A 15,737-nucleotide genomic window follows, 5' to 3' on the forward strand; every position below is an offset into this window, starting at 1 on the left:
TTGATTAAATGTACAAAACATGTTGTAGCATCACAATACAGATAATTTATTGTTCTTTACATAAAAAAAATTCTTCGCACTTTGGAAATGTGTACGTTATATCGAGGTAAAATGTACGTTATATCGTGTGACGTTATATCGAAGTTCCCCTGTACATTACAACATTTAGACGATTTGAGCAGCGCGTTAATATCAAAGTCGGTGAATTTAAAACAAATTGTTACTTTTAACAAGGCTATCATTTCTATTAACAAAACCTGTAATAGAAAATTGAAACAAACTTGAAATTAGATTTAAGCGAAATATATAGGATTCTCTTGATTTTCTCCAAAAACTGGAGAAATCTCCACGTGGACAACAGGGGGAGGGGTATAAAGAATATCCAGGCTTGTCCACGGAAGGGGATGTCTTTTCTGTCCACGTGGTATGTGGACAGCCTCTAGGGTGTTTTTTCGAGGTGATGAACATTTTTTTATGAAATTTGTACCCTAATGTATATTTATCAGTTTTCCCAAGGCGCGATGTGACAACCTAAGATTTTGCATGTGGATGCACAATATTCTTTCGAGAACGTTTTGCTGATTTTCTTCCATCTGGAACGGAATCACACTGACAACTGCAGAACTGATTAGATGTAAACAAACACTCTAAATACAAACTGGGCAAAATTTGATTAATTTCGGTCAAGTATAAAAAAAGTTATGCAAGTTTGAAAGTGCGATAATAATTATCAACTCACCCTTTAGGACTACATTTCATTTTGCCTTTTTTTTTTAAATAAAAACCGTAAAGTCATAATTATAAAAACTGGAATATACCAAAAATATTCAACTTTTTGTAGGTTTGAAAAGAAAAATTACTTTTCGAAAAATGAACGGCTCTGTAACTTTTTGTGTGTATTCTTTAAAAAACTATTCATAACACGGCCTCCCTTAACCTGAAACTTGTGCTGCTCTGGTTGGTAAATTTAATTCACATTTCACAAACCACATTGTTGGCAAAATTTTCGCTTTTGGAAAAATCCAATCATAATGTAATTTATTGCTCCATTTATTATCTTACTAGAATTGTATCAATCCCGTATCAATTCTTTCTGTGGTCTAGCTGATATTTGAGATGAAGACATAAGACAATGAAATCAAGAACAATGTTGTGAGTATTCAACATCATCTGGGTAACATATCAAAAAGTATATCTTCTCCTACAATATCTTATGTCGGCGTAGGGAAAAAGCTATTTATTTTAATTTCATAGATTCATCAAAGCCCGCACTCATCAACCTCAGTGTCGTTACACTGATCACACCGAAACAGAGTGATGACGGCATCAACGCTCTTGTAGATTTATAGGAAAACCCCATGTGATTAAGGTCAACGCTGGATTGCGGCTATCCCTTTCCCTGATATATGATGCCCTAGGGTGTATATGTATGAAGAACTTCCTCGGAATGGTAATTTTTGCCTCCGACAAGCACGAACAATGCTTCTTCTTGAGATGTAGTAAATGCGGAGGATAACGACAAAGCTTCCCTAGTAGCGTGAGCATCAATCTTTTAGGATAGATATAGACACCCTCCGTCACGGTTGCTATATTACTTTAATGTTATATGATCAAACATTATCTTGTCAACGTTTGATTAGCAAAAATGTTATTCTTCGACTCCTATGAACCGTTCTGGTGTTTTGTGAATAGTTTTTATAAAAATAAAACAAGTTAACTGAATATAGGTTTCCGAATAAATAAGCCACATGAAACGAAACATGTACACACCATTACTCCATGTTTCCCCGAATTTATGATAGACAAAATCTAGTACAATAGTTATACCTGCATGCTTTCGAAACTTGATAAAACAAAATAACAACAGTAGAATTACTATAAATTAGCTTCGAACTGTAGAATTCAACAACACAGTATTTTATATCTTTTCAATCAATTTGGCTGTAGCGTTAACGCTTTGAACTTGACCCTAATGTATTTTGTGCAATTCGGATGTTAATTCTATTTCTACTTGCAGTTCATCATTTCCAATCTAAACTTTACTATATCTACATACGACTCCTCTCTTCTCGTTTTTCTTTCTGTCTCTTTTCTTTGCTGCTTTCGTGTACGTTTGGATTGTCATAAATCGTTCAATAATACGTTTAACATACGTTCAAAATCAAATTTCGCGTCACCGTTAACAACTAACCCAATGAAAAACTAACAACCGTTGCAAAAAAAACACCCGCACTGTAGAGTGATAACTCGGATACGTCCAATACATCAATCGCAACTGCCACCGGCTCCCCGGGCGGTGTAAACCGTGCACTCGAGGGCTGCGGTGGGAGTACTTCCTACCAAAGTAGTACCGAAGGTCCAAGCCCAGGTGAAACGTTGCTTTCGCCTGGAAACGAATACTGCTTCCCGTCAGCACCGACTTCTGGCAGCGCACTCATTGGTTTAAGCGATAGCGACGGAGGTTGTATAAACCCTGCTTATGAAAACGGTGACGGAAATTACCCTATCGGGACCAGCAACCGCCAGAGTAGCACCACCACTACCGGGGACGACATTGGTTCGGCAGTATGCGGCGAGAGCATCACCAGCAGCACCAGTAACGAAAATTCCAATCAAACCTGCTGTCTCTCGACCCAGTCATGCCCGAAGAGCAAATCCCTGTCCACAACCGCTTCGCTCAAAAAGAAATCGTCTTCTTTTCTGCAGCGAGATCGCAAAAAACCGATACTGACGCGAAGTCAAGTAAGTGCTACTAGCTTTGGTTGAAGTTTGTCGTATTTTAGTTCCGTATTAGTTGCACTACACTTTAATCTGAAAAGCCATCAATAAATATATATACATGTATTTTGTTGTTCGTTATTATTATTTGAGGATGCACTATAACCAATAGTGAATTCTGAGCTACTCTATCTCACAAATACTCTATGTGCTATAACTGAGAATGCATGATAATTTTAACCACGATCGGTTTTTGAGAATACATCAAACACTACCAGCATACATCCAATATATATTTTCAAAAGTACTAAATATCATCATTTCACTCTACTGATGTGTTTTCAATAATTTCATGTTTTGACGTAGGATTACGTCCTTCAGTAAGGATGTCACCCAACATGCGTGATTCTTTAGAAACAGCTCAAAATGATTGATGCATGACTGATTCCTGCCCTCACGTGAACAATACACAAGCGGGCCATTTGACGTTTTTGTCAATATGCACTGGACTGAAATCAGAAAAAACAGGTCATGTTTTAATAACTATTTTTGCTTCAAACGAATTTGATAATTAGCATTACCAATCGAATAAAAAACTTTCTGAGATTTGTTTGAAATGCTAAACATTACCTGATCTCCTGATCTGTAAATGGTCTAAATCGATGAAAATTGGAAGCATTCCCATTTTCCCCATGCATTTGTTCTGCTCATGTGTGTGTTTACCTACCCTAACCCTGAATAGGAAGCCACTGCAAATCAGTCGCACGGAACCAGTCTCACTCCTGCCAGCGAGCGGTGGTCAATTTGGTGGATCGATAATGTGTCATGTTATGAAGTGTTGTAAAATCGAGGTTGCGAGGTTGCGAGGTTGTTCGCAACTTTAAATTTAAGGTGAAACTAATTGAAATGATACAGAGCGTCAGCTTTCATTCCGCCTGGCGAAGAGCCCTTGTAATAGGAGTACCGGTAAGTTTCTGGCCGTGAATATTCCGCACGGCCGTCGATGTTGATGCATGGCCGGGGTATCCATACGTTGCCCGACGTTTAGGATTATCGTAATGGAACCACCTTTCATCACCAGTGACGATTCGATCCAAAAAACCATTTCTTTTATGCCGTTGTATCAGTTGTTCGCACGTGAAAAAATGGCGTTCGATGTTTCGTGGCTTAAATTCATACGGCACCCAATGTCATATCTTTCGGATCATTCTCATTACTTTTACACGATCGGATATGGTTTGCTGAGCTACTCCAAGTGTATCTGCAAGTTCTTGTTGCGTTTGTGACGGATCTTGATCGAGTAAAGCCTCCATCTTCAAACTTTTTTGATGGTCCGGAACGTTCTTCGTCTTCCAAGTCAAAATTACCACTTTTAAACCGTGCAAACCACGTCTGACACGTTTGCTCAGTTGGAGCATGGTCACCATAAATTTCTACCAGAATGAGATGACTTTCCGCAGCTTTTTTCTTCATATTGAAGTAATGAAGTAACTCTCCCCGCAAAAACACTCTCGTTGGTACGAAATTCGACATATTCGAAGTGGCAAAAAGCTATGTTATTTACGCCTCAACTTTTTGATGTATACTGAAAAAGACGAACTATGAGAGTAGCCTTCCAACGAATGTCTGGAAATTTGATTCACTGTAATAATAATCAAGTTACGCCATCTGTTTTAAAACCGAAGAAACTTACCGGTACACCTAATATATTCTTACATCACACGCACACATTGTTAGTTATTATTCGTTGCCAAATGTAAACTGAAATGATCCCCGTAAAACGGTTTTAGTGTTTTGTTTTTTAGAAAAGTGGAATAATTATAGTGATGGAACAAACATATAATTGTATGAGGACGTGTTTCAACTAGGAAAAGACCACCACAATAACTGTTAAATCCATAACACCAAGATTAAAAATAACGCTTACAATATGTATTATTCTTATAAGGGAATGAATGAATAATGAATCAATTATTTCAGCTGATTCTAAAAGATTGCGGTTTTTTCTACACTATTATTAGTGTAGAAAAAAGTCCTACGTTGAAAAATGCAGTTGTGTACTAAATGAAACATTTAGAAAAAATGGGCTGAATATCATATTTTTCTGACAGTCTTAACACAGTGAATGACACATCTACAATGAATAATATAGCTAGTGATCATCGTCACCAATAGGTGCGGACACACTCATAAATTAGCACAAGTTGTCTCCCGGCAAAAATATAAACATGAGTTCGTTTTTTATGACCTTGGATGTTATTTTAGAGTGCATATAAATTTTTTAAATCACTCTCTAGCAGAAAGTTTTGGTGGCCCTGGAAAGGACCGATAGTTTATTCCAGCATTATCCAATGAATTGTAGGATATGAAGCTGCTGAAGTATCGCTGATAACTGTTCGCAGGACGAGAAAATTCATTAGTTGCTTAAAATCGGTCACTCTTGATTCGCAACTACGCGAAAATTACTATCTGCAACCAGAGTCTCAGTGGTAGCAATAGCAGTAACCATGCGGGAGGGACCATAGAAGGGCTCCTTTTAGTCAAGATTGTCCATGATTAAGGTTAAGAATTGGGTTGAGTTTAAATGTAGCCGGTGTATCATCGAGTAATTTCGCACACAGAACTTCAAGCACGAGCGAAATGGCCGCTAAGGAATTTTTTTTTACCGTGTAACGTATGCATTTAAAAAAATTGCCTTATTTCGGGTGGCTATGAAAAAAAACTACAAAAAGTAATTCAAAGGACCATATTTTCCTTGAATGGTACAAAAATGATTGGACGCCCTACCGGACAGCCTCGCGGTTGTTGACCGAAACCTTAACCATGATCGTTGAAAAGATCATGTTCTTCAGATCTATCATGGCATTGGCGATCATCTGATTCTCTGTTTGACCATAAAATTATTGGAGTCGAATCTTCGTACGTGGTTCGCCCAGCAACCTCCTCTGACCTCTCGGCCCAAGGCGTGGAACGATGAGGCTACCTTGCAGTCGGTCACCCTCTTCAGCTTCTGCTGCACTTTTCGGTTGCGCAGTACTGTCGGACAATCAGAGCCAAGCTTCTTTCCGACGTTCTCGCCATTCTTCTGAAGGAAGAGGATGTTATAAATGCTGGGCCGGCTATATCCGGCGGACACGAAGTGCCTCACAATGTCCAACTTCTATGCGCTCTGGGGAGAACTGGCAGTACGAAGTGAAGAAGGGCGAGCGCTCACGAGCCACTCATTTGAGCCGGTTCATCAGAACGAGCGTACGATTCACGGTTCTTTACAAATAAACAACGGCTCAAAAACGAGCTGCGGTTCGAAAGAGTCTCGGCTTAAAACAGAACCGCGGTTATAAACAGTGTCGGCTTAAAAAAGTATCAGCTCAAAAAAAGAGTCTCGGCTCAAAAAAAAGAACAAAATATGATTTTTTTTAAAACCTCATCGATATGGGTATCAAATGAAAGGTCTTGACTAGTAGAACACAGTTGTTTGTAAAAAACGCAAATCAAAAATGACTACCGCTACAATATAGCAAAATATATATTTTTTTTTCCGAAAGTTCATTATTATAGGTGTCGAACAAAACGGCTAGAACACTAGATCATTAAAAATATACATCCAAGATGGCCGCAGTCCCAAAATTACCGATTACTTTTCATCAACTTCAACACCCGCATATTGGTATCAAATGGAAAAACATCATCATCAACTTTATCAGAAAAAAATGAAGTGAGAAATAAAAATTTATTTGACAGTAAAGGGTGTGTCACATCAAATTGCATCACGGAAAAAACGCTGTAGAAATTCGCCCAGTAGACCGATCCTTTTGAAAATTTTAGACAGTAAAATAAAAACTATTAAACAACTTTTGGCATTTTCTTTTTATTCATACTTCGAGCCCAAGCCCGTATGCTCGCACCTTCCTCTTTACCCCGTCCATAAGGTTCTGTACAACGTCAGGTTGTAGTTTTTTTTAACAGAAATCCATTTTCTCTTGAAGTCCGCCTCCGATTTGACAACTTTTGGGTTCTTCCGGAGGGCCTGCTTCATAATCGCCCAATATTTCTCTATTGGGCGAAGCTCCGGCGTGTTGGGCGGGTTCATTTCCTTTGGCACGAAGGTGACCCCGTTGGCTTCGTACCACTCCAACACGTCCTTTGAATAGTGGCACGAAGCGAGATCCGGCCAGAAGATGGTCGGGCCCTCGTGCTGCTTCAATAGTGGTAGTAAGCGCTTCTGTAGGTACTCCTTAAGGTAAACCTGCTCGTTTACCGTGCCGGTCATTACGAAGGGGGCGCTCCGCTTTCCGCAAGAGCAGATCGCTTGCCATACCATGTACTTTTTGGCAAACTTGGATAGTTTCTGCTTGCGAATCTCCTCCGGAACGCTGAATTTGTCCGCTGCGGAGAAGAACAACAGGCCCGGCAGCTGACGAAAGTCCGCTTTGACGTAGGTTTCGTCGTCCATTACCAGGCAATGCGGCTTCGTCAGCATTTCGGTGTACAGCTTCCGGGCTCGCGTCTTCCCCACCATGTTTTGCCTTTCGTCGCGGTTAGGAGCCTTCTGAACCTTGTATGTACGCAGGCCCTCCCGCTGCTTGGTCCGCTGGACGAATGAACTTGACAAATTCAGCTTATTGGCGACATCCCGGACCGAACTTCTCGGATCACGTCTAAACTAGGTTCTCGAAGTATCGTTTTAGTACTCTGCTGACCGTGGATTGGACGATTCCCAGCATCTTACCGATGTCCCGATGTGACAACTCCGGATTCTCGAAATGAGTGCACAGGATTAATTCACGACGCTCTTTTTCGTTCGACGACATTTTTCCAAATTTACGAAAAATTGACAGTGAAGCATGGCCAACGTGATCTATACACTCTTATCTGATTATAAGCGAAAGCTGAAGATATAATTCCTAAAAATTAAATTTCTACAGCGTTTTTTCCGTGATGCACTTTGATGTGACACACCCTTTATTTCAGATGAAGCGCGGTCATCTGTGTGGGAGGAGTTCGATGCATTGGATGGCAAACTTCAAGCCTTTCATGATCTAGAAGCTGCTCCAATAGTTGAGCTGGACACATATTTAGCCATATTTACAAAGAATAAGCGACCCTTTGCTTTGGCGAAAAAAAATAAACTCTGTTCATCCTCGGCTCTACGAAATCGTTCTGAGTAGACTGTATTCCAGCGACTTTAGTGCCATGTGAGCGAATTTTCTCGAATGCAGAACGTGTTTGCAGTGTAAGACGGAATAGACTTTCTTCCGATAACATTGAAAAGATCATGATTATAAACAAAACTATGCAATTATCATGATTTTGATGAAAATTTATTGGAGAAAACCTAGAGTGAAGTAATATTTTTGTTATTCTATGCACAAATTAATGTTCTAAACATTTGTTTACGTCTCCCTTCTTTACATATCAAAATAAAGAAAAGATCTACTTGACGCTAGACAGTCAATCATTTACCGTTGTTCGAAAATATACGTCAGTTTACGCTACGTCACGTCTGGGATGTCGAAAATCCCAGTAAAAATCATGCTTTCCAATCGCTGCTCCTTCCCCATATTACATACGCTATGGAGTTGACCTATTATGTATCCATAGCAACATTAGATAGACTGGCTGTAAACTGTTGTGTCCGATGGGTTTTTAATTTATCGAGGTTCTCAAGAATTTCAGAGAAAACTTCTTGGCTGCCAATTTTGAGATTTTATTAAACTCCGTCATTGTTTGACAAGTTATAATATCATTCTCAAAGACCCCCGGTATCTATTTAAAAAATTCGAGCCTTTCAAAAATACAAGAACCAGAAGTTTTAGTCTGCAACATTTCAGCACTTCTCATTATCGCATTGCCTTCATTGTACGAGCAACTATTCTGTGGAACCAACTTCTCGTTGCTATCAAAAGTATCAAGTCCCTAAGAAGGTTCCATCCCGAATACCTCGGTTGGCTTAATTAGGTATTAGTTGTCTTCAAATCATGTATACCTTAGTAATAGAATGACCTTGTTAGTATGAGCTAATTTTTGTTTCGCACAAATATGCAACTGATTGTGGATTAATAAATAAATTGTAGTCAAAGCATTTCGAATATGCAAATTATCCAACAAAGGGAATCCTATGTTTTATGTTCCTATATGTAACACACCGGATGTAAATAGAATTGTGGACAACACATTCTACTGACAACAACATTCATCAACACACTCTAGCTATGAGTCTTCGATAATGTGTAACAATTTTATTTCTTCTTCATTTTCATGGAATCGTCGTGGGAATTATTCTCCGAATCCTGGATTCAATACACTGTCATCGATGGATGTAACGGCAAATACGAACCGATCTGAATCTCATCATCGTAAAATTCTTGGAAACATCGTTCTCGCTGGATCACAATGTTCAAATCGAAATCGTTTCAACCTTGGCGTAGGTATCCAGCTCAGAATACTTTTCGGTTCTATTCGAGACCGGCGAAAACGATGGTTTCCGGGATGAAATACTGATCCCAGCATCGAAAGGAATCTGCCTGGCGTGAGTATTATTTTCTGTATAAACCACTGAATGCACTTAATATCATAAATGCCTTTTTTTCACTTTTTTCATACTTTTGTGAATATTTTCCACATTACAAACGAATTGCTCGAAACATATCGTTAGTTGAGTCAGCGGATAGTTTATAAATGATTAAAATGACAGCGTCACACCTGTGAAGTAGATTCGGGAAAAGCCAATTAAGAATGAATTAAAGGCTTTTCGAAAAGTTGCCAAAAACAAATTCGCTACGGTCGACTTCCATAATGAACCAATCATCATCAAATTAGTATCATTGAATACGACATGAATGTCTTGTGCTGAATTTTGCAGGTCTTCTCAATATTTTTCCAATTTTTCTTCTCATACGATTTCTTCCTGTGCAAGTCAACCTATTATCGAGAAACATTTACTGAGTTTCTTATTGGGTAGGTCATCTCAGCACTTCGAAACAGAATTCACGGAAGAATGCGGTTATATAACGAGCGGTGTTCTTCGGCTCATTATCAAGACAAGTTTGCTTCCCTCTCTTCCCGAGCTCATCGATGTAGCTGCTAGTCTTCCGCATAAAATTTCTATTTTTATAGCCAATCGACACTGTTCAGTGTCGCACGTGGTAATGAATGTAAATGGCACCATCTTACCCCAGAAGCTTTCTCCTTGTTCGAATTGTATTCTCTTAGGGCAGATCCGTATAAATTGCGAAAGGAACAGTTTGAGATCAGTGTACGCGTCAGAATCACCAACGCAAGAAAAACTTCCCGAGGCATTTGACTGAATCCGTTTTTTGCCTCCCTGATTAACAGAACAATCAAACAGATTTATTCCTCTACCCGAGAGGATAAATGTGTAAACGAAGCGGAATAGAATTAATTAAAACCTCTTCGTATTTTCGTGCTGTTAGCCACTGTATAAGATGTATCTTTTTTTTCTTTTCCCTCCCACACACCCCACAGTGACTCGCTGCATTCCTCACTTTTACAACGAAGTCTCAGTTTTTCGCAAATCTGTGTAACGGATAACGGCTTTAGTAATTCTCAAGAACTAGGTGAGTTATAATTTATCGACGGAATTCCTGTACCATATCATCTTCTCGCATATCCGCTTGGCAAAAGGTGTTCAATATTTGGGACCGCTTGATGCGTACACCGATATCTCGAGTTTAGCGGGACGAACGTTGATAGTTTCGGACAAGGATAGCGTCGCAAGAAAACCGGGTGGTCACACAACCCTCCAGAAAGCTGCCTCGGTGGGCTACCGTTCAACCTCCAACCGACTGTTCACGTCAACCTCCACCGATGAAACATACGACCAAAGTCCGAAGGCAGCTTCCTCGTCATCCAGCAAACAGTCGAAGCAAAAATGGACCATATCGTTCGGATCAAAGGTATTGACAGAAATTAAATATTGCCCTCAGACTCAATCTGATGAACAATGTATTGGCAGGGACCACAAAAATCAAAACTCTGCGAATTGCTGGACAGCTACAATAAGGGCATCCCAAAACTGACGTCTTCCGCAAGCAATTTCGATAAACCAGAATATTTAGAAGCATTAGATGGCCTTATAAATTTACCTCAATCATGGACCGATATCGTTAACTGTGTTGGTAAGTAACTCGTTCAAACCATTCCTCGTGTTCAGACAAACAGAATCAAAACTTTCAACATCATACCTTTAAGTTTGCTTCGGAAAAATGTTCCTCTTACATCTTGTTCATATCTTCCAGGAATGGGTGAAGTGGAGATGAAAATTCAATCTGCTATATGGGAGTTGGTAACGACGGAAGTTTATTACATCCTGGCCCTGCAGACTGTAACAGATGTAAGTTAGTCCAATAATAATCCTATTTGGTTGATGGCGGGAACCAAACACGAGAGCGGTTCCTACTCTTCCACCATCACATTTGTGTGTCTAATGGTGTAGCGACGATTAACATGCACGAGATCATCGGAGTGATTGCCCTGTATCGCCATCGAAAGCCCAGTGCTAATGATGATTATGATGATGACAGTAATTGCTCGAGTAATTCTAGACAGAATGGGGCAATACTCAACGCAACAATTAACAATCTTCTGTCCGATGCGTGTCCTTTCTTTTCGTGATATCAATGGCAGAAATATTAATTACACACCATTAGTTTATCACTGGTGGGGAAAATAAAAAAGAGGAATTTCAGTGATATCCTTGCTTCCTAACGATGCACCAGCTCATAGAAAAAAAATGAGAGTATGATGTTGATGAATCGGTATTTTCCCGTTTTTCTCACAAACTTAATAACATCAACTACAACACTTGTGACTGAACCTAAAATTGGCAACATCTAGCTTCATTTAATCATTTAATTTAAATATCTATGCAGTTATTTCCAATAGATGGCATAGCAACATTCACACAGAGTTTGAATAAAAAATTGCCAATCTGACAAAAAGCTAAACTGCTGATTTATTAGAAACGATAGAGATGTAAACTCTATGGTTGCGTATTCATCTGCGATTCCGCAGTAAGGTAAGGCGCTTTTTTGCAAAACAATTTCCCATTCCAGAAACACAAGAAAGTTTGAGAGACAAAAAATAGCCTCGGCAGATAGTTGAGTTCCCGTCAGTTTAGTCTCTATGGAAATATTCACAGGACAACAAGTGCGTTTTTTGTATTCGCACTTTTTACGAAATAAATTGTTTCAAAGTGATTAAACTGGCGCGAACGCAGCTGTCCACCAATGCAATTTATTCTCTCTTCAGTTCAGTATGAACCATGAATCATTTTATATATATACTAGCTGACCCGGCAAACTTTGTCCCACCCAAAATTATTTTTCGTTCTCACATTTACGTTTTTTTACTAAGCGCACGTTCATAGGTCCAATCGCAGAACTGTTCATTGATTGATTTTCTAATCTACACTTTAGAATTACCTTTTACTATAAAATTCCTAGTACTTCAACCAAAACTCGTCATTATAATATCAGATTATTTTCAGACACAATTCTCGTTCAAGATTTGTCAACCTATAAATAACCCAACAATGATCAATATCAACTGTCTCCGCTGTCCAGTCTGCTGAACAATGGAAGAACAGAAAGAATACCCTTACGTCGAAATGGCTACTACTGTGTAATTTACCATAATGTAATGGAACCGAAAACTTAACGCCTAAATGGCTACTACTAACTAATGTGTAACTAACAGTTTATAGAAACATAAACATATGTACATGTACACGATTTAAACCCGACTCTGTTACAGCTAAAATGCTAATGAGCCTAATAAATTAATAAATGGGATAAAAAAAAAGATTTGTCAACCACCTGCAAATAACATGTTTCTCCGTTACATGGAATAAATGTTTGATACAAAAATGCTATGCTAAGCTTAATTTCATTTGTTTGATCAGTTCTCGAGTTGTTCAGCACCCTCCCCTCCTCCTCTCTAAAGAGGAGAAAGGAGTGTCAAACCACCATAAAAAAATTTGTTGCTCCCTAAAACCTCCATAGGCCAAAGTTGGTTCCATTTGCTTGATTAGTTCTCGAGTTATGCAGAAATTTGTGTTTCGTCTGTATGGCAGCTCGCTCTCTAGCTCTCTTAATTCTCTCTCGCTCTCTTAATTTTCGAGTTATGTAGAAATTTGTGTTTCATTTGTATGGCAGCCTCCCCTTAGAGAAGGGGGTGGAGTGTCTAATCACCATAGAAACATTTATTGTACTCTAAAACCTCCATATGCCTAATTTGGTTTCATTTGCTTGATTAATTCTCGAGTAATGCAGACATTTGTGTTTCATTAGTGTTCCTTAGAGAGGGTGTGGAGTGACTAACTACCATAGAAATATTTATTTCGCCCTAAAACCTTCCAATTTGGTTTCATTTGCCTGATAAATTCTCGAGTAATGCAGAAATGTGTGTTTCATTTGTATTGCAGCACCCTCTTAGAGAGAGGGTGGAGTATCTAACCACCATAGAAACATTTATTGCATCCTAAAACCTACATGCCAATTTTTTTTTCGTTTGCTTGTTTAATTCTCGAGTAATGTAGAAATTTGTGTTTTATTTGTATGGCAGTCCCCACTTGGAGAGGGAGGAGTGGTCTCGAACTATCAGAAAGACAGAAAGACAGACAGAAATCACTCCATTTATATATACAATGGAGTCGCTTTTTACGCGGGGGATACGTGCCGCGTAAACAAAAATCGCGTAAAAGAAAACCGCGCAAATTCCAAAATCCGCGTAAAAATAAAACCGGGTGAATTTCTAAATCCGTATGAAAATCTAACAAGCAGTGAATTATTAATTAAAAATGCAACTCATATTTTAACAATTGATTAACTGTTTTTTTTTTTTGTATGCTGTAATCATGATATCTGTATCTCCTTTTATTTCTCAGCTACTAATCAGTGATACAATACAAACTTATTTCGTGAAAAGTCACATCAATTAGCACATTGAATTTTTACGTGGTCGATACGTGCTGCGTAAATAATGTCAAAATCCGCGTAAAAAACCACATAAATTCCGAAATCCGCGTAAAAAAACCGCGTAAATTCCAAAAACCGCGTAGAATAAAACCTCGTATAAAAAAAAAGCGTAAAAAACGACTTCAGTGTATATATTAGGTTGTCAAAAAAGTCCTGCGGTATTTTTTTTTGAATTTTCATTTGTTCATAAAATTAGTTACAATCATCTGTTTTAAGTCAAATATGCGCCGTTTTTTTCGATGACTTGTTCCCAACGAGATGCCAACTTCATAATACCCCTGTTATAGAAGATCGCTTCCTTATTGGCAAAAAAACTCGGAAACCATCGTTGTGTGGTGGAAATGGAAACTGTATCGGGTCCATAAACTGCACAAATTTTAATGGCATCTTGAGATGCATTTTTGCCTTTGTCATAGTAGTACTGTAAAATATGTCGGATTTTCTCTTTATTTTGCTCCATAGTTGCGACACTATAACTCACGAACGACTTAACCAAACAAAACACTGTCAAGGACTATATTATAGCGCGCAAAAATACCTTTCCAACAAGCTATAGTATGACTCGATACAATGAATACAATTAGAACTACGCGCTTACAACGACACCTCGCGGAAATACCGCAGGACTTTTTTGACAGCCTAATAGATTCATGATATATATATTTGGCATAAATAAAATGTATTCAACAGATATTCACAGACGGAATACAGACAGATAGATGTTTAATTCACTTACAAGGTTTATTCTGAGCAGTTGAAGATCAATAAATACTCACGTTATACTTATTAGAAGGATATTTTCTCATACAAATTCAAACTTCGATTATTTTCCATTAGATATTCAAATTTCATTGGTTATTAGTTTGAATTAAAGGTAGGCTGACCAAATAGTTCAGTGAAGAAAACAAGACACGTAAGCCAAACAAAATGGTATAATATTTTGACGTAGAACTACGTCTAACAGGACTTCATGGAGGTTTGTATTAAGAATGTATTGGTCTAAATAGAGTGACGTAATAAAATGTCTGGCTGCAATTGGCTGCATTAGACACATCGGGCTGCAGTTCTATAAATAACTCAACAATGATCAATCAACTGTCTACGCTGTCCGCGGTCTAACTGGATAATGGAAGAACAGAAGGAAAACTCTGAATGGCTACTGTGTAAATGTGTACTATATGCAATGGTATAGAAGGGAATACTCTAACGCCGAAAATGGCAACTGTGTGTAATGTGCTAATTATAGATATGATAAACATGAGACATGTACACGATTAAAATTCGACTCTGTTACAGCTAAAATGCTAATGAGCTTTAAATAAACAAAAGGAATAAAAAAATTGGCTGCATTCAGTTTGTCTAGAAGAGTGCATTGGCAAAATAAGAACACAAATTTCGACATATGGCAGTTTGTTTGGCGCTTTTCAAGGCCACCAAATCTTTCACAAAAGAGTTATTACAATTGAATTCAATGCAACAGTTCGATGCATTCTAAAGTTATATCCGAAGTAATGAAAAAGTAAACTGATTTTGGTGGGAGCTTGTGTGATTTTGGGACTGTTTTTGGGCTTATTGGTGGATGTTAGTTCGACTCCGATCGATCATGAATTTTCAACGAATTCATCTATCGAAACACGAAAATCATTTTTGAAGGAGAACGCCAAACCAGTCGTGATTTGGCGAAAAAATTAATTGCGGCGAATATATAATTAATTTATTTATTGCTATAATTATTGTTTTTTGTTTAAATAAAAGCTACGCTTCGAATTTATTCCCCAACCCAATACAAATGGTACTTTGAATTTCCAACCACTCAGTAATTGACTTTAAAGGGTCACGCTCAAGCAAAAAAAAATCGAATAGCTCCTCATAATTTTTTTTCGCTTCGTCGATGGTAACACTGCATTCCCCACTTCGGGACGATAATATTCGGCTACTCTTTCAGTCTGTTTGGATGGTTTTTAGTGTCAAGATGTACAATTCATCTCGTCATCGATTACTTCCTCTGGGGGGGGGGGGGGG

General features: G+C 38.4%; 1 protein-coding gene across 12 annotated transcripts in view; it reads left to right on the top strand.

Annotated features, from left to right (window-relative positions):
- LOC129764804 (pleckstrin homology domain-containing family G member 5) overlaps positions 1 to 15,737 on the top strand; it is a 297,282-nt gene that overhangs the window by 260,925 nt on the left and 20,620 nt on the right. For 10 of the 12 annotated variants that reach the window (XM_055764299.1, XM_055764291.1, XM_055764292.1 and 7 more), the window contains 6 exons: positions 2,239 to 2,742; positions 9,147 to 9,247; positions 10,204 to 10,295; positions 10,363 to 10,634; positions 10,694 to 10,856; positions 10,977 to 11,071. In XM_055764299.1, the coding sequence (XP_055620274.1) occupies positions 2,239 to 2,742; positions 9,147 to 9,247; positions 10,204 to 10,295; positions 10,363 to 10,634; positions 10,694 to 10,856; positions 10,977 to 11,071 (1,227 nt within the window). The remainder of the gene's footprint in view (positions 1 to 2,238; positions 2,743 to 9,146; positions 9,248 to 10,203; positions 10,296 to 10,362; positions 10,635 to 10,693; positions 10,857 to 10,976; positions 11,072 to 15,737) is intronic. The other 2 variants (XM_055764300.1, XM_055764301.1) reach the window with 1 other exon arrangement.

Source organism: Toxorhynchites rutilus, chromosome 2 (assembly GCF_029784135.1).
Source record: "Toxorhynchites rutilus septentrionalis strain SRP chromosome 2, ASM2978413v1, whole genome shotgun sequence".
Classification (NCBI taxonomy): domain Eukaryota; kingdom Metazoa; phylum Arthropoda; class Insecta; order Diptera; family Culicidae; genus Toxorhynchites; species Toxorhynchites rutilus.